A 19,354-nucleotide genomic window follows, 5' to 3' on the forward strand; every position below is an offset into this window, starting at 1 on the left:
TTGCCTTGTCTAACGGGGTCAATCTGGGGTTTTACAGCCGTGTGCAACACGAACCTCCCGCGTTGTCTCGTGCTGCAGGGTGGGTCGTCCCTGGGCTGCAGCGCCCAGCGCTGCACAAGAGTCATCCCAGGACAGGGCTAGAGTCGTAGGCAGCCACCCGAGCGTTCTGTAAGGAAAGAAGTACTGCTGAAAGCAGGGTGTGACCGTGGCACGGGATGGGATGGCGCCAGGGCCCTGGCTCGGCCGCGTGGCGGGAAGGCGGCGCGTTGCTGAGCCGTCCTCTCTCTTGCAGACGATGAGGGAGCGACTCCTGTGAAGAGAAGACGGGTCAGCAGCGACGAGGAGCACGCCGTGGACAGCTGCGGCGAGATCAAAGCCGAGCCCCGCGAGGCGCTGACCCCGACGAGCACGTCGGATAACGAGACGCGGGACTCCTCCATCATCGACCCGGGCACGGAGCAGGATCCCCCTTCCCCCGAGAACGGTTCTGTCCGAGAGTACAGAATGGAGGCGCCACCTTCGTTTTCAGAAGACGTGACGTTAGGCGCCCGCTCGCAGCGCGCGGAGGAGCAGCCGGGCGGCGGCAGATGCGAGGAGCGCAAGGAGTTTAAGGAGCTGCAGACTCGCAAGGACTCCCCGGGGCCCGAGGAGGACCCGGAGTTCCCTTCCACGTCCATTTCTGCCGTTCTCTCCGACCTCGCGGAGCTGAGGAGCTGCGACGGCCGAGCCTCACCCGCCCAGGACCCGGAGAGCGCGCTGGCGATGGGCTGCGGCCACTCCCGAGGACTCTTCAGTCACGTGCAGCAGCACGACGTTCTGGACATCCTGTGTCGGACCATTGAGTCGACGATCCATCTGGTCACGAGGATCTCCGCAAAAGGAAACCAAGCCGCTTCTTGACATTAGCTGGAGCATGGCTGCTTTTAAGCCCTTTTGTTTTCCTTCCCCTCCAAACGCCGTTCGTCTGAGTTCCGCCGGTTTCCGTTCCGTGCTTGGGTTTGTCCAGTGCTCTCTGCTCCGACGGCGAGACAGATTGCTCCGCTTCCTTCCTGCTCCGGCGGGACTCCAGCTTTTTACCCTCTCTTTTCCTTTTGTTTTGGGTTTTCTTTGCATCTACACTTTCTCCAAGGGCAATCAGATAATGGGTATGTTTTATGTAATTAAGAGTTCACTGTAGTGGCTTTCATTTAATATGGCTGTCTGGGAGAACGGGGCCCCCTCGCCCTGGACGATGTAATTTAAACTTATGGCATTTTTACTGTGTATAATATGGTGTCCTCTGTGCCAGTTTTGTACCTTATAATAGAGGCAGATTGCCTCAGATCGCTGTGGTTCTTATTATCAAAATTAAGTTTACTTGTATACTAAACAACCACAAGGAATTTGATTCTGTAAAGAATCCTCTTTAGCTGTGGCCTGGCAGTATATATATGGTGCTTTATTTAACAGGATACCTGTGGAGGAAATAAAGCACACTTGATGTAAAGTTAATTGTTTTATTTTTATTGACATGATCGATTGCTATTCTGTGCACTTCATTAAACTGATTGTGATGACTTTTCATTTGTTTACAAGACGTTGCCTCAGTCTCTGGGTTTCTCCTCGCAGGCGACGTCCCGGGCGGAGCGACCGTGCTCGCGGCGCCTCTCGCCATGCCACCGTGGAACCGGAGCGGTGTTGGATGCCAGGGGCACTTTTCCCACTTTTAACCTGTGTCAGTCATGCTTTTCCCCTGCTTCGTTTACAGACCGCCCCTTTTCCCCCCTCCAGCCGTGCTGCCCCGGGACCCGCTCCATCAGGCCACGCTGCCGCGACGCCTCTGCACCCGCCACCCGCCGGAACGACTTTCTCACCTTTCCCTGTGAGAAACACGGTTCCTCCCATCTCTTCTGGGCAACAGCTGTTTCACGGGTGATCTTTCAGACTGTCAGTCACAGTGGTTTTAAGATGCAGCTAAACTTCATTTTCAGCTTCGTTTTCCATCACTAGGCTCACTTGGTTTGTGTAGTTTCCATAGCACGTCTGCCTCGGTCATTCTCCCTCCATCCCACCTACCCTTTAATGAAGTTTAGCATAGGCTGCATCTCCACAACTCTGTGTGGTGCTTCTGTGATTCTTTGACCCCACATTTAAGCACCTGTAATTTCAGTGTTTTAAAGTTGACACTTTCCATTCCCCTCTGTCAGTGCTTTGCCTGCGTTTGTAGATGCCACATTGATGCTGGTGAGACCTTAAATTGGTCTTGGTATTCAACCACGAAGTAAGTGTATTTTCACTCTCTTTAGAATGGTTTTGCCCTTTCTGAACAAGTTCTCCAGAGACGGTAACTTCATAGAAATCATCACCAGCTTCCAGACGTGACAGAGTGAGGATCAGAACTGCATCTCTCAAGTGTTTTCCCAGCCCTCTGGCTGGTTCGGAGCTCCTGAGGAGGAGACAACTCCCTTGTCAACCTCTGAATCGTCAAGAGAGGCAGCAGCCCCCAGAACCCTGAGGTGAGATTTTTAGTTATTAGCTGCTGAGATGCAAAATGGCCTTCTGAATCTTGGAATCGAGATGTAAGCTTTCAGCTCTTGTACTTTGTTGGCATTAGCATATCAGAGAGGCTGGGACCACACATCAAGCTGATACTAAAGAGGTGGGTCATGTCCACTGAGCTGGTGTCTTCTAAGTGTGTTGAATATGAAATAATACCATAATTCTTAGTGAAAATGGCACAGAGAGTCCACACACACTCACCACACTCAGTGTCCAAAATAGCACAGTCCAAAATGCACTCACCACACTCACATACAGTGTCCACACATTCCCAGTCACACACTTGTGTGCACACACTGCACACATTTTCTCCACAGATTACACACACACACACACACACACACTCACACAAGCATTGTCCTCCCCCCACACACACAGTTTCCACTCTAATTCCATACATTATGCTTAATTTATTTACAGTATCATGGAAGTGGGACTTTACTTTCCCCACAAATAAATTACTTTCCCTAAAATCCCAACTGCTAGTCCAGAAGCTGCGGTGCTGTCATTCCATGGTGTCAGTGCTTCGTTGCAGTAAAAGACGACCTATTTCTTCAAAATACTGCTTCTTCCAGCAGTGCCTTGTGCCATCTTCATTCGAGACAGGAACACCTTGGCACTCCAGCTGCACCTCTGTTTGAGCACCCACAGCCTTGAAATTCAAGCCAACCATTGCATAATGTTCTGAAGGAAGGAAAAATACAACGTCAGGCTTACCTTTGTTGTGGCTCATGTTGCCCCTGTCTGAGCAAAGCTTCTCTTCACAGGTGACACAGCCTATGGACATGGGACTGGTCTCCAAAGAGCACAGGCCAAGGGTGCCTCCAGTGAGAAGGCTGCCAGCTGTCTGCTGTGCTCCTCCTCCCTGCAACACGTGTCCTCACAAACACTCACCCTCGGGCCAGCTTCTACACCTCCACTTCAGGACAATTCTTTGGCTTGGGACCTAAAAGAAGAGAAGAAGGGTCTCCTCGTTAGGATGTTGGGTAATTGTCCCCTGAAAAATAAGGAGAGGAGCTTCTGTAACAGACAACACCTGCATGTAAACAAAACCAAGATTGAGGTTTGCTTGTCTAAATAAACTGTTTGCATCATGCTCTCACCTTGCTACCTTGCACTGCTTTGTTTCCTCTAGGTGAAAAAGTCAGGCTGGAGAGTTACTAGACAAAAACCACTGTTTTTCTTGCACACCTTGCAATGGGTGTCTCCAGCATAACTTAGCTGCACTTTGGGCTGAATCAGGCTCCTTGTTTTCACTAATCCACTTATATTTATACTGCATATCCAGTTTATATTTTTGTGGTTTCATCTGAATACTTCCTTCGGTAATTGCAAAGGCTGATGGATGCAACTGCCTTCCTCAGCTTCCAACACAGGCTCTGACCACCGTAGCCCATGTCCAGTGGAACAGTGCTGCAGCCTGTATGTTTCCAGACTGAGCCCTTTCTGAGTCAAGAGCAGACCCGAGAATCCAGTTTTGCAAGGTTTTGCTTTTTGAACAATTGTCCAAGTGCCAGTGACACCTACTGCCTGGCACCTGGATGGATGTAAGGCCCCAGGTCTAAATTCAACACCTGTGAAAATGAAACCTCGGGAAAACCAAAAACAGAGCGTAGTTCTGATTATCAATTTCTCCCTTCTGTTTGCAAAAGCACTAGTCGGAGAGAGTGATATTTGCCCTGAATAGAATACTGATTGTTTCTCCAGTTACACATGTTGGCCTTTGAAACAGAGGAGCTGAAGTGTCAGAAACTTCCACTACTTGGTAGCTGGGAGAAGCTAACCCACCTCACTTTAAAAAATGCATAATTAGAAGCTTCTTACCAGTTCTGTGTATTCACCACTGACAGAGCCATCAAACATCTGGAGTCTGCCTCCTTTCTCAGCTTCAATCACAGCAGGACACTTGGAAAACTTCTGTACCAGCTGGCAAACAAGAAGAACACACTTTAAGCTTTAAGTACTACTGGGGTTCTCCAGCATGCACTGCAATGAGGTGACAGCATGTCAGGGTGGCAGTTGCTACTTACACAACTCCCCAGACACAACAGCGTCAGTGCCACAACAGTGTGCCATTGCCTATTCAAAGCATCACTTACTTCCTTAGTTGTGAAGATGCTGTAAAGTTCCTCTGCAGGACAGTTGAAGAATTCTCTCATAATTATCTTCACTGTTGGAATTTTGACACCAATTACATCCAAAGATTCTGGCAAAACAGAATCCTGCAAAGCAAAGCACATTCCTGTGAAACAAGGGCAAGATCCAATGCTTGGAAGTTCTGGAAGGGCAGGACTGTTGTGCTGTGAATATACATGAATTACATTATGTACTTCTGTATTTATTTAACACTATTATTAATCAATTCAGTTAAAAAACTGTGCAAGAGCCACTCCAAAGACACCTGAAGCTAAGTTGAGACTAGAGCAAGTGACCCACGCAGGTGAATTACACCTTAAGGTAAGTGCAAGTCCTCAGGCAGCGTCTGGCAGACCCTTGCCCAGATCCATCACGGGGCAGCTCTGTGCTACAGGCTCTGCTCACAGCAATGAGGAGGCAGTTCCACCCCAAAAGCTTGTATTTCGGGCAGGTAATCACATGAACATGCTATTGTTACCACAGCAACATCTGCAGGGCCTCCATTTAAGGTGCAATTAGGCTTGTTCTACACCTAAAGCCAACATACTTGCGTGGTGTCCCCGCTTAGTTTCTGCTCAGCAGCCAGCTCCTGACCAACAGTAGCTTTTGTGGGTAGAATCATGCCCAAAGTAAACTCTGTAATAAAGAAAAGCACGTTACAGTATGAAGCTGAGCTGGACAACCACCCTGGCTTTTAATACAGAATGACCACCACTGGCCAGAATAGTGCAGAAGAGGAGCAGGCTGGGACATACACCTCCAATCCCGTTTCCCCACTGTGCCCAGATGTTTTCATTAGCCACAGAGCCTAACAGCAACTTCCTTTAAAAACCACAGGCTTTGCAAAGCTCCCTGCCCCAAAATGAGAAACGTCTGCCTGTTGAGGAATGCACCATCTCCAGAACTGAACACAAGAGCAGAGGAAGGAGCACAGCCTGGGTCACCACAGAAACATCTGGACTCTGCCACAGTCGACAGCAATAAAGACTTCGGACTAGGTCATCTTTCCCTTCCAGCCCTTGAGATTCTATGACTGTGATTTTGAATCCCAGGACAAGTCAATACATTCCCAGTCTATTCAAGAAAAAAGACTGCATAACCCCCCACTTGCCATACTGCTTTGCTTTACCTGTTTTAAGTGCTTTCAGGTAGTCTCTCAGGGCCTCTCTGACTTTGGTGGTTCCTTCTGTTCTCATCAGGTCCTTCAGAACATCTCCTTCCCCTTTCTTTTTGCTAACATTTATCTAGAAACAGAAAAATCACATCTAGGAGTCATCTAAACACAAGCCTTTTGTGTTCTGGCAAAAAAAAGGGAAGAATTTTGGCTTTGTTTACTATGTTCAGAGGACAGCTGCAATTTCAAGGTCACTGTCTTCTCAGTTTATCCTACCTTTGCTATAAATAAGTCCTCTTGGGTTTTGACTTAAATAAACGTTGTATCTCATCCCCACAGTAGCTTAATCAAGTGTGAGCAGAGGTTCCTGCTACACAGCAGAGGCTGAGGAAGCTGTGGAAGCCACAGTACAGCTGCAATCCCACCAACCAGGAGACTCCTGACGTTCTTAGCTTTGGGAGGGTGGGTTGTTGGGGTTTGTTAAGACTCCAACAAGCAGTGTTCTCCAAACTGGAGTTGCTATTATCATCACAAACAATAAACAAAGAATTGTGCACATGCCTAAGTAGGCAAAATTGAGAACAGAGATAAGTTGTTACTCCAAGTAGAAAAAGAAACCCCAAACCATGAAATAAACTCTCTAAGTGCAATAATCCCACTTAATCACAGAACAAAACAAGGGATGTCGCCTATACATTGGTTAATGCTTTATTTATTCTGCACCTATATAGCCATACCAGTATTTCACACCTACCTCTGTATCATCTACCTCATTTTCTTCTGACAGGTTAGGAATTTCAACAGATCCCTTATGTTTCTCACCAGACTGTTTCACTGTACCTGTATCAACATAACGAATTCTTAAATGTGTTATTAAAAACTATTTCCCCCAGAGCAAGAGTTTTATGCTTGTACAACAGTGTTACTTAAAGCAAGCTGCTTAGAATCTAATTTTAAAGCACTAAATAGCAACCAGAAGTCTCAGAGGTATCACAGTGCTTAGATAATAAACTATTCTCAGCACTCTGTCTCCTGTATGGCTGCACTGAGAGCTGTGCACACACGCAGGAACATCTTCCTCTCACTCGGCACACTTGGCGCTACCGCCCTGCCACTTCTCTCTGTCAGCCTTTCCAACACTCTCCACTTACAACAACTGGTGCCTGCCAACTCAAAACATGAATCTATAAAGTGGTAGGGGGAAAATACCCTGCTCCTCCCTAAATTTGTCTGCCCATTATTTAGAAGCTCCCTAGAATGCCGACTGTTCCTTCTCGAGGAGCTGAAAAGCAACCAACGTGCAGGCGCGTTACCATAAAACACAGCTGTGTGTAATGGACAGGTGTAGAGCTAAAGCTGTTTAAAAACAGGATATGTACACATTTTCTGTCACACTCATAACAGCTTTACTACAAGCTGTCAGCCATCACTGGCACATCACCACATCAGAAAGCCTGTGCAGGAACAGAAACTGCGCTCTGCTCCTGCATCCTGCTGGGGAAAGGCCCAGCATCACCTACCCCTGCAGCTCTATGAGCCTGCCCTGGGATAAGAACCCTGCACCTTACCACGAGGACACTTGAATTTAAGGTCTGATGCCTTTTGTCTCATTGCACTGAACACTTACCCCTTTGCCTTGCAAAAGAATTTAGTTATTTAAATTAATTCACTACTAGATGGTGTTAAAAATCTCCTTGGACAGCAATAGCAGAAACAGGCAGTTCTGCCCCAAAACCAGTCATCTCCAGGCTGTTTTAGCAGCTTAGTTGTCAACACATACAAATCACGACAAGAAACTTCATCAGTCTGTCAACAAAACTCCAGTGTTCAGCATGAGTGCAAAATGGGAATTGTGAGGCAGGCAGGTGGGATATCTCTTTGGATTCTCTCACCTTCAAAGGAGCCAGAGCTAGATCCAGCTACTCTCTCCCATCACTCTCCTCGTTGTTTTTAGTTACTACCCTGAAATGGCCACAATGCCATAGGAGGGCACTGCTCACAGACATGACCCAACACACTGCTGGCCAAGCTCACAGGAAAGTACACAAGCAAATGCTCAGATGTTTCCTAGCAAGAAAAAGCGCTGAGAAACAGCAACAGCACGGGGTGCGCTGCACAGCTCCCTTCCCACTCCCAGCCCAGCCAGGGAAGCGTAGCACAATATGCAAAGTCTGTAAATCCACAAGCAGGCAACCACCTGCACAGAGGGAAACTCAAAAACCTCTCTTGGGCTCCTCAGTCTCCCAGGAGAACCTGTTAGCTCAAGTACAACGCCACGTGAACCAGTTAATTATACTGTTACAATACTTCATGTGCAGCCAACTCATTTTCCTGCGTTCTTCCAGCTCCAGGATTCACACAACAAAACCACGCAAAACTGGAGCAAAACACAAACCTGACTTCTCTCCATTCAGCTAATTGTATTACCAATTCTCCCAGCTCTTAAAGATTCCCAAATTACACAGGTCAGAGAACTAATCTCAATTCAGAATTCCTTTTTTTCCTCTTTAGAAACCTGCCTGTCCAAGGGATCAATGCAGCTGGAACCTGTGCCACACAGCAAAGTCCCTTCAGGTCACAAACAGAGCTGGGTGTTCCACGTGCCACAGGCAGAACTCTTGGTACAGATATGCATTTGTAGTGTCACTGTAATGTAGGCAAAGCTTTTCCTTTCTTATCAGAGTACTTGTTTCAATCTCATGGGACTCAAGTAACAGACCTAAGAGTAAATGAGACTTTTTGTTTCCTGCGAGCCCAGTACCTTAGAGAATTCCTAGTGAATGCACTGCTGAGACACCTGTTTTAAAATGTTTTCACAATGTAGAGTGATCCATTCAAATCCTCATTACATCTTCAAACAAGTGATAGAACAGCTATTGCCCTCAGTTTAGTGCCCTTAAATATCCTTAGTTCTCACTTCCTCGATGCTCTGTAATCTAAACTAAGGACCGAGTTTTTCCAACACTGCACTTTCCAAACTGGCTGCAACTTTCAGGATTTGTATCATCTTATCTTTTAATCACAGCTTGAACTTTTAGTTGTTCTAGAAGACTTTTAGAAGGAAATCATCACAACAATTACTGTTTGTAGCAATTCAGGCAACCCTCATTTCTAATTCAGAGCAACCCCAGCTCCTACAATTTCACTGTCCAGTAGCAAACTCCCTTTAAAATAAAGCTCTCCAAAGACATTATCGCTCTGTGACACTGAACTAAGAATGTACCTAATGCAAAAAAAGTTGTCTACAGTTAAACACTGAAGAGCATCAAGACCTAACAGAGGAAAAAAGATTTAGTAATAATTTCTATAGAAATGCAAATAAAACACTGCCTACTTCTAAGCTTCAAACACCACAATTAAATATTTTAAAAACCCAACAAACTGTTCACAGTGTTTAAAACTTCCTCGACTTTTAGCTTACCTGAATAAAACAAAACCTGAACCACCTAAAAGCTGACTACTAGTATTTAAGCTGATAAAACCCGCACAACAGAGTATAATGTTGGATCACAATGGTGTGTTCTTAGTTTATACCACACTTGTAGCATTTAAAACCTAGTCAATTATCAAAACCAACAAAAATGGATAAGTAAGCACTTTAAGTCTCCTCTTAGTGTGGGAGCAGAACTCAATACCAAATCTGTTCAAACAGAAGCCCTGGTCTCTGAATCGAAATAAACGTTTCAAGTTCCAGCTGGCCAAACCAGGAAAACCAGAGTCACAAACAAGTGCCCACACACAGCAGAACGCTGGCAACACATTGAGCAGCCAACAGTGTTAACCACTGATGCACAGACTACAGTCCTGTTTTGGTGGGCAGGAATTAAGAGGGGAAGTCTGGCCCTTATATTCCCACCACTAACAAGTGAGGCCTGAAGAAGTAGCACAGTATTTTAAGGGGGCACAGCCTGTCATCTGGCATGACAATATCCATGTACGATTTCCCATGAAGGCACTTTTTATCAGCTCTTCTTGCTCTTAACTTTAGTGCAAGAAATGATACACAATTTGCCAACAAGTTTTAGGCGTCTAATAAATAGACAGATATTGGTATTACTCAAAGGTGCGTTACCAGGACAATCTGCAAATCAAGGGCTGGCCAAGGTACAAGCACTGCAGGGGATGGACCTCCAGGGGTTGAGGTTGTAAGCAGCTGCAGCACAACAGAAGCACATGGGCATAGCCCGTTTGCCCAGATAACCAGTAATTATTTCTAGTTGCCTTATTCCCACTGAACAGTTTTTTCCTCACGTCACTCCTAACCCTCAGTGTAAGCTATCCTATAAGGAACCACACTAGAACACTATCTGTTTTAAACGTCTGTGTTGCTTTGCTTCAGTTCCTGCTATCCCTGTGCATGAAACACAGCCTCATGATCTGTGCACATCTGGAAACCAAAACGATTCAAGCATGCTGCTGTGAGCAATACACAGCGCCCTGCAACACCAGACTTGCCTCTTGCACAGCCAGAGGAGTCGATATGCTAGCAAAAAACAGAAAGTGGGTGAAAGGGACAAAAATACGGGCCAGGGGTTGGGGGTTATTTAAAAACCAGTATTTATTACAGTTCATGACCACGTTTCTACTGCAACGTCCCTACGACTCTGCTCCACTGCAGCTCACCAAGCGACTCCTGTTTCTCCAACGCAAAGGAGAGTTTCTTTTTTCTCAGTGATCATTCCACATCCCACAAGCCACATCAACAGAACCACCTTTGCCAAGACCACAATAAACTCGGAGCCGTCCCCTATGGACGCTCATCGTCCCACGGAAGGTGGCAGGGCCCGGGGGGTCCGTGTCCCGCACCGCACCCCGCGGGCTCCTCACGGCACCGGTACCCGAGAGCTGCCTCCGGGGAGCACGGCCACGACCTCACCGACCACCCCCGCCGTGTCAGTCCCCTGAGAGCCGCCGTCCCGTCCCCCGGCCCGTACCTCTCCAGCTGAGGCGCAGGTTCCACTCGTAGAAGAAGATGAGTTTCCCTTTGCGGCTGTTGCAGGACGCTTCACCTTCCACGCGCTTCAGGTCGCTGATCTCGCAGCGCCCGGCCTCGCCCTCCACCACCAGCCCCACCAGCACCTCCTTCAGCTTGGTTTTGGACCAGCTGGTCGCGTCGCGCTCCGTCCTGCGCCGGGAAGGGCCCCGTTAAGCACCGCCGGTTCCCCGTCCCGTGTCCCCCCCCCAACGCCGGCCGCCTCAGGCGCGCGCCGGGTAACGGCCGCCTCAGGCGCGCGCCGCGCTCACCAGTGCCAGTTGTTGACGTTGGTGGCATCCGCGCGCTCCTCCACGATCCAGCGCGGGTCCCCCTGGCCCCACTTGGCCATGCCGCCGCCCCCGCCGGGCCCCGGCCCCGGCGCCGCCGCTTCCGCCGCCGACCCGCGCAGAAGGTGCCAGAAACTTCCCCGCCCCCCCCCGCGCCGCTCCTCGCTGCCCGCCGGAGGAGGAGGAGGAAGGCGAGGCCGCGCCGCCCTTCCTCCCCCACGCCCCGTAGCCACGGCGCGGAGCACAGGAGGCCGGCGGCAGCTCGCCGCTGCCCCATGGCGCCGCCCGCTCCCCCGGCTCACTTGTGGGCTGGCTGGCAGCTCCGGCGGGCGGGCAGGGACGCGGCCGGCGGGGCAGCTCCGCGGCGAGGCGACGCGGCGGGCACACGGCTGCTCGGCGCCGGCCTGCGGAGAGCAAAGGCACCGGGTAAAGGGGGAAACACGAGCTAAGACTAATCCCGACAGCGAGTTCCGTGCAGGAGGACAAAGCAAATTAGTGTCTGAGGAACGTTTCTTCTCCAATAACGACACGGCACCACAGTGGTCAAAAGCAGCTTTATTGTCATTTTGCACCTGAAATCAAATACACGGTAATGCAGACAGCCCTGCCTCGGGGAAGGTAACCTTGTGTTACTCCCTGCAGCCCTCGGAGCCTGCTGCTTATTTTCTTTCACGTCCATCTGTTCCAGCACAAAGAACGGGTGGAGCAGGAATAGAAACCGGGAGAGCGTTCCCTCATTCTTATTGCTCAGTTAATTCTGCAGTGGCCCAAGGACTGCAGTTGTGCTTTTCCCAAAACGTTTCTTCATCGAGCGTTCTTATAGATGACAAAATGTATCGTTAGCATCAAGCTCATCATCTTCAGCGTCGGCATCCAAAATAACTGCCACTTCTGCAAATTTTACTCCTTTCTCCGGGGCGCGCTCTGTGGGAGCAGGTGCTGAGCCAAGGGCTGACTCCTGCTTTGTATCTTTCAGGAAGAGATCCTGCAAGGAAACAAACACAGATGAGGCAGAAAGCCTCAAACACTAGGTTGTGGATTAAATTCTAAGCAGTGGTAATTGATTCACTTCTATTACTTGAAGGTTCCAAAGGAGGAATGTTTTGGAAGGCTGCAAGCTTGAGGAGCAGCACAGGAGGACCTTTTACTGGACTCATGCTGTAAGAGGGAACAGTCACCACTCTCCTCTGGATCACAACATCCTGCTTTTCCTTCCCAGCAGGGACAAACACAGCTCCTCCTCAGAGATCTGTGTTATTTCACAGAAGGTTTTTCTCTGGGTTCAGCACTAGTACCCCTTTTTTTGGATAATCCCTCCAGTTATTTGATGAATACCAATAAAACATCTCTCACGCCATCCTTTGCAATTGAAAAGCTAATTACCTGTTTAGTTGTGAAGTCTACAGGAGGCTGGACCTCTATGTACCTAGGTTCAGATTCTGTACCTTCTTCATTTTGTTCACAGCTGGGGATGAGATCAGGTACCTCAGGGTAATCGCTGCCTTTGTCGGCCTGGAGCCTGTCAGCATCGAGGCTTTTGGTGGTGTTCAGGTTGTTAAAGGAGAGGATTTCTGTTTTCCTGAGGGGGAATTAAGAGATTTTGTAACACCCTGAACTTGCAAATAGTTCAGTGGCAGAAATCTTTTCTTCTCTACAGCTGAGAGCAGCACATAGATCTTGCTCAGAATTAGCAGGACTTTACTCAGGGGAACATTAAGTGGCTTCTTGTATCCTAAAGGGTTTTTTCCCCTGCACGAGGCTGAACTTACTAAAGAGTAAGTTGGAATTTGCCCTTCTAATTTTTGATGCAAGATTAAAAGGTATTGGCTTCCTTCAACTGTAGAGGTTTTCATTTATAATTGTAAGAGTTCTTAAAAGTCAGCCTATACACTTCTGAGAGATGCAAGGAAAATCGCATGCTCCCAGAATAAACCAGAACTGCAGCTTTAGATATGCTTTCCCATAATGAATTTGTGACATTGGCATTCTACTTACCCATTATCCATGTGCTCTAGGTTCTCTAAGCTCCTCACACTGCCGTTTTTGCCAGCTGCACAGGGATTATCGATACCCTCTGTCCTTTCAGGCTGCTGCTGAGCCAAAGTGCTTCTCTTGCTGTTTCTGAAAATGATCAACACATTGAAATCGACAAGTTTCTTTCCAGATTGGCTGTACAGTTGTTTTAAAAACAGATCATGAAGTATTTGTGTCATAAACAATACACAACCTTTCATTTCAGTATTATTCTGGGGACTGGAGTATTTCCTGGTTTTCTGCAATAGTAGGAGGGTAAATTCTGCCTCTACTGTGTGGCCTCACTGCCACCAAAGTTAGCAGCAGAACCTCCTTTGATGGGATTAGAGGAGATTTATGTGAGCATATTACAGCTGCCTGTGCCTCCCTCACAGTTAAATTTTCTGCTATCCATGTTTTACTTGTTAAAGGCATTTGTTTCCACCGTGGCTGTGACAGACAGAAAGGAACCAGCCACCAGCCACCTGTAGCACGTGGAATATCGACAGCACAATGGCAGCAATCTCATTTACAGCAGATCTTAGGCCATGTTGCATGCAAGAATCAGCCCTTTATCAGGTGAGTATTCTTCAGACTGACACAGTGATGAGTTTTAAGTCTAAATTACATGGTTAAAGTATCTGTACCTTTTCTTTCTGATAGTAACAAGGACGTATGCCAGGAAGGCCACGAGGGTGCAGGCCAGCAGCACACCGAGGACGATGGCTGCAGTTTGATCAGGACCTGTGGAGTCTGCAGGAGTCTCTTCTACAGCAGCAGTGACAGATGTGGAAAATATTTTTGCCAATTCTGTCTCAATGTTACTCTTCTGCTCCGTAAGTTTTCTGAAGACAGAAAAGTAAAATGCTGATGATGTATCAGACCTTCATTTTGGCTGGAAGAGCAGTGAAGATGACCGTTCATTGCTCTCCCTGGTCCCCCAAGACCTTGTGCAAAGATTCAGACTTGACTTGTCTTTTATTTGGGAAGAAAAACTTTGGTTTTTATTAACCACCCCTGGTGCTTATGAACTGGAATGCTGCCCAGTTTGGAAAACTGAACTTGAGCAGTGGGTATCCTCTACATCCACATTGAGGCAGTTGCATATTGGCCCAGACACCAACAGTGCTTTCCTCAAAGGAAAAGGTTCACCCGTGCCACGTGCTTCCTGGGACCACAAGTCACATCAGCCTCACAGCACTACGAGGTTATGAAGTGTTGACTCTAACAAATCAGGGGTTTAAATAGCAGCTGCCCTTTGGGGAATGCTTGTAAGAATATACATGCCTGCCACTGTAGTGTTATGAAAACAAATGTAAAATACATCTAAAATGTAAGGTTTTGCTTATGAGTACCCCGCAGTTCTGAGGTCAGCATCTGTTTGAATGATGTTCTTTGTACTTCACTTGTCTGTAAAACTTCTAAATACATTTTGCACAGTTAACCAGCCTTATTCCTGTTTTTTTTTTACAGACTCTTAAAGTAACCTTTAAAAAACCCAAATATTTCCCTTTAAGCCTGGAGATGTGTCTCAGATAAACTGTTACTTGATCTAAACCTGTCCAGTCCAAGACATCACTCATCATAAGGGAAACAAAACCTGACTGCATAGCTCTGACCCCCAGCAGACAGACTGTGCCATACAGACCTTTTTACATCTTCTGCAGGTACTTCTTGGTTTGCATCATCAAAAGCAATGATTTTTGTATAGGTTACATCAGTGCTGCTTCTTGCTTGTCCTTGCTGCTCATTGAGGTAAACATCAACAACGTAGACATTCCAGGTGAGTTTATCTTCCAGGACCCTGCCATCATAAGAAGAAAACACTTCAAACAAACTGGGCAATGACAAATTCTTTTTACTCTGGACATTAAAAGATCAAATAGTGGTAGAGTTCATACACCACTGTGCAGATATTTAGTATTTTAATCTAAGAATGTAAAATGCAGGATTATCATCAGCAAAGGAATGAAGCTGTTTGCCCAGAAGTACAATTTCCTTGACTACAAGTCCCTGTCTCTGGCTGGTAAGCAAAGATACTTTTCATTAGCAGATGTGCATAGCCTGGAAATTCATAGTTAGGTGCTGTTGGCGTAACTGAACAATTAACTATAGAAAGGAAGGGTAAAGGAGCCCCCAATACCTGGATTTCATAGCCAATATTATCACATATTTAGTCATGCTTTTCAAAGCCATGTTGGCTCATTTCATGCTCGATGTGAGTTTTTACAAGCAGTAATACCTATAGAGTATTGTAAACAGCAAAGGTAAGGAGAAGGGAAATTCAGTCTCATAATCTTCATTATTTTCTCCTCCCTCCCTCCTTTTTCACAGAGAGATTGCCACCCTGCCTCAGCTGCTTTAAAGCAGTAGAGCAGCTCTGGGGCTTCCATTTCATTTTTAACCAACAAGAAGCTGATTCCATAATAGTGTCAACAACATAAACTCCTTTTCCAGCCTTCAAGGGGATTTCCCCTCAAAAGCACAGGACTCTATTTCCAACCCAAATTTATATTTATGTATAATAAAGTAAAACATCTCTTGTCTTCAAATACATGCCCAAATTGACAGAACAGGTTTTTAATTGTAGCCTGGCTGTCCACACATCACTAGCTAATCCCCTGGCACAGCAGCACTGAGACCTCCTTGAAAACCTCTGCTCTTGTGCCACAACAGGGATTTTCCATCTGTAGCAAAGTTGGCTTTGGTCTGCATCCTCTGTCCTGCCTCCACATTGCTACCTTGGGCCTACTAATTATGAAAAACTGTAATTTAGGCTGTTAGAAGTCACAAAGACATTGAGGTGGGAGGAGACCTGTCGGAATCATCTAATCCAATGACTTCTTTGGCTCAGGCCAAAGCCTTACCAGGTAAAAACCGATGGATTCCCGTGAATTCCTTCAAATCATTCTCAACTACATCAAGTTGAAGGCTTAGCCTTTCATGGGCCCTGTGTCTGTAGCAGCCTCCCCACAGGCTGTCAGACCCCTGTCTCCAAGGGACTCTGAATTTGTTATCAGATGTTATAGCAGAATAAGCTTCACAGTTTCAAAAGTACCTTTTTACTTGAAGGATGTTTTTTTCAACAGCACCGATTTTCTGATTGAGCACCAGCACCACAATGTTGTTACTGGAACTGGAATCAACTGTTACCTAGCAAAGGAAGAAATCACACATAAGGTTTTCTAAAGCATCTGTACTTGACTCTAAAAACACAAAACCCCCCTCTGGTATGAAATAATTGTCCTCTAAAAGTCAGCCAACGTGGTTTTATATGTCAATGGAAATGGCAACCTCATAATTCTGGCCAAAGCACGTGGTAAATACACTATCAGTGCATGGGGTTAACTAATTTTTTTCCTCATTACCAAACTTAGCCCTTGTTCTATACAGAGTTTAGACACAGAAGCAGATCAGGATTATAAATAGCAATCCTCCTTACATTGACAGTCGTCCGGGCTGTGAGACTTGTCGTGCCTTGGTCTGCAGCTTGAACCTCCAGGTAAAATGTTCCAGCTTTTCCTGCTACAGACACGGTAAAAATCTGCCCTGTATTTTCATTGATGTCAAACTCATTGGCTTGATTATCCACTAAGCTGTACTGCAGAAGTCCATTGTCTCCTGAATCTGGATCTGTGGCCTGGGTATGAAAAAGGTGATTTGTGAAACCCAGCTTGTGACTCTTGCACTGCACGTTGCTCTTCAATCAGTCAACTCTGCAGTTGCTGTTTCTAAGACTGGAACAGGATAGTGCTGTCATATTTTTCTCTTTGCACTGAACCAAGTGGGGCACAAACTATTAAAATCAGACCAAGGGTATAAAAGGAGAAATACATTTACCAGCAATCCTGAAGGATTCTACAGCCACAAGCATAAGAGCAAGGTTGGACCAGTTCCCTAAACACTCCATCCTTCCCCAGCACTATGTTAAACCTGGGTGATGGGCAGAATCTGCCTCAAGCTTGCACAAGCAGATTTAACAGCTCCTTTAACCCAGTGAAACTGTGGAAGAAATCCAAAACCTTTCAAAGGATTCCTGTCCTGATGGAGAGCACAGGAAGATCCTCTACCTGAACTGTAATGACCGAGTACTTGTACGGCACGGAGTTTGGTATCCGAGCGGAGTAGGCGTTGCTCAGAAACACTGGCTCTTCGTTCACATCCTCCACAGAGATGGTCAGCATGGCCACGTTTTGAGCAAACAGGCCTGTGAAAGAAACACCAGTTAACTGCAACAACAAACACCAGCAAAGCACAACTTCCAAAGGCTGGGCCAGGCTGTGGCTTTGCAGCAGTATCTCTGCAGCAAGTAGGAGAGGGAGAAGGAAGGGAACTCAGCAGGAATATGCTCAGAGCAGCTCAATCTCACTCCTCCTGGGACTCCAAGTGAGAGGAGGCTGTTCAAGGCCAAAGGTGACAGCACTGCTTCTCTGTCAGTCCTCTCCAGCTGTCCAGGTAAGGGACAGGCAGGTTCCTCCAGCTCCTGCCAAGGAGCTCAATGCCCAGCTACGCTGTTCTTTTCTGAGATCTGATGGCTGGCTTTTCTCTGCACTGCCCTGATCTCCAGCTTTTCATCTTTCACATTTGAGTTTTCAGTTTAAGACAATCATGACTTCTATATTGGGTTGGAAATACAGATGATGTGTCTATTGCCCCAGATTTAAGTTGAAACATCCTTCAAAGCAAAAAGTTACCTGAAGGCTGGACTTGTGCTGCAGATGAGACATTTCCATTTGCTTCAATTAAAATCACATACTGAGAAACTTCCTCGTAGTCCAAATTCATTGCTGTTCTCAGCTGACCACTTTTTGGATCCAATCTAAAATGACCTGAAAGGAAAAGCACACACCTTTGTTGATAGAGCTACCATTTCATTTGTACCCCTCCTACCTCTTAGGTCTTAGTTGCTCTTAGGATGTTGCCACTCTGCTCTTAAGAATGTGAAATGCAACACTTCCACTGTCTGAGTAGCAAAGGCATCATAGCTGGGGTCCTAGCCCAGACCAAACAGGTCTGAAACATGTAAAGGAGTAACATGCATAGAAAACAGAATTGCAGCTGCTTCTTTTTCCCTGGTTTTCTGAGTTTCCTCTAATTACCTTTGATGTGCACCAAATGGAGTCACAGCACAGCTGCAAAAGCTGAAGGAGTGCTGAAGCCCTGACACAGGGCAAGTGCAAGGAAATTATAGGCTAGAAGTGATTGGCAGGGAGGAAGCTGCTTGCTGACCAATTTCTATTTAGGCTCCTTCAGCCTGCAAGTTATTCTAAGTTCAAAGCACAGGAATCCATTTCCTAGTAAGTCACCACCACCTCTTTAGCCAAAGAAGATTCACAACATCCTTGCTGAAGAGATCTAAGAAATTCTTTGTGTATTTTCTTTTGTTTTAAATGAAAATAAAGAGAGGACACAAGGTTTTATCCTTGCTCTCCATCTCATTGAAATACAGCAACATCTGCCACACAAAAGACAGGTTACTCTGTTGTCTTGGCTATTTTAACTGGTAAGGGAAACAGCACTCACCTTTTTCATTGCCAGATACAATTGTGTAGTCAATCAGTTTCCCTGAAGACTCCAGCACAGTGGCAGTGTAAATTAAATAATCCACTCCTGTGTTTTCCAAAACGGAAATGCTAAGGTAGGAAACAAATGACAAATCACTTACATTTCCCAGCAGCTGTTGCACTGGCAGGCTTTGATGTCTGACTCTTAAAGAGGGAGATCTCTGTGGAAAGTCCTGCCCCCTCCCCACTAGTTGTTTGCTAGAGCTCACTGCCATTCAGAGCCCAGTGCAAGCCCTACTTTTGTAGCCAGGCGTTCATTTACCCTCGAGTAAAACCTGAGGAAGAGTGTTTTATTAGTGTGCAAGAGGAAAGGGACAAAGTCTGGCTTATAGAAGCTGCTTGATAAAGAAATAAAAGGCCATGCCTTGCATTACCTTTGCAGAACCACTGGCACAGCAGAGGTTCCTGGATGTTTTGTTTAATAGAATATGAAAACTCCCTTCCACTTCCACTGCCTGAAGAACATGCACCAGTTCCATAACCCAATATGAAAGCCTCACCTGACACTGCTCTCGTTAAACCGAGGAGCAAATGGCTGGTTGTCAAACACATTAAGGGTAACCACAGCAGTGCTGTTTAAAGCTGGAGAGCCTTTGTCCTTAGCCATCACTGTTAAACTCATCTCTCCAGATCCAGGCAGGTTTCCAGTTGTAATTATTTTCCCCTCACTGGTATCTTCTATCAGGAAGAATGGGCTGAGGTTTCTATCAGGAAGGATGTAGTACTC

The 19,354-nt window shown here is 46.6% G+C and overlaps 3 protein-coding genes across 10 annotated transcripts in view; 1 reads left to right on the forward strand and 2 right to left on the reverse strand.

Moving 5' to 3' along the window:
* USP34 (ubiquitin specific peptidase 34) overlaps window positions 1-1,574 on the forward strand; it is a 123,046-nt gene extending 121,472 nt beyond the window's left edge. For all 8 annotated transcript variants that reach the window (XM_061989264.1, XM_061989270.1, XM_061989268.1 and 5 more), the window contains one exon: window positions 293-1,574. In XM_061989264.1, the coding sequence (XP_061845248.1) occupies window positions 293-900 (608 nt within the window). In that variant the 3' untranslated portion in view covers window positions 901-1,574. The remainder of the gene's footprint in view (window positions 1-292) is intronic.
* Window positions 1,575-2,928: 1,354 nt separating this feature from the next.
* Window positions 2,929-11,155, reverse strand: AHSA2 (Putative activator of 90 kDa heat shock protein ATPase homolog 2). The gene is made up of 9 exons (XM_061989277.1): window positions 11,033-11,155; window positions 10,723-10,913; window positions 6,543-6,628; window positions 5,804-5,918; window positions 5,222-5,310; window positions 4,638-4,760; window positions 4,363-4,464; window positions 3,433-3,484; window positions 2,929-3,222 (listed from the first exon to the last, which is right to left on the reverse strand). The coding sequence occupies exons 1-9, from the start codon at window positions 11,110-11,112 to the stop codon at window positions 3,044-3,046; spliced, it is 1,017 nt and encodes a 338-aa protein (XP_061845261.1). The 5' UTR covers window positions 11,113-11,155; the 3' UTR covers window positions 2,929-3,043.
* Window positions 11,156-11,608: 453 nt separating this feature from the next.
* On the reverse strand, window positions 11,609-17,848 carry LOC133624868 (cadherin-23-like). The gene is made up of 9 exons (XM_061989657.1): window positions 17,758-17,848; window positions 17,134-17,270; window positions 16,506-16,703; window positions 16,122-16,216; window positions 14,712-14,867; window positions 13,711-13,908; window positions 13,046-13,219; window positions 12,434-12,629; window positions 11,609-12,035 (listed from the first exon to the last, which is right to left on the reverse strand). Exons 1-9 carry the CDS (start codon window positions 17,846-17,848, stop codon window positions 11,868-11,870), a joined length of 1,413 nt encoding a protein of 470 aa, XP_061845641.1. The 3' UTR covers window positions 11,609-11,867.
* Between the last annotated feature and the right edge of the window lie 1,506 nt (window positions 17,849-19,354).

This window comes from Colius striatus, chromosome 2, assembly GCF_028858725.1.
Source record: "Colius striatus isolate bColStr4 chromosome 2, bColStr4.1.hap1, whole genome shotgun sequence".
Taxonomy (NCBI): Eukaryota; Metazoa; Chordata; class Aves; order Coliiformes; family Coliidae; genus Colius; species Colius striatus.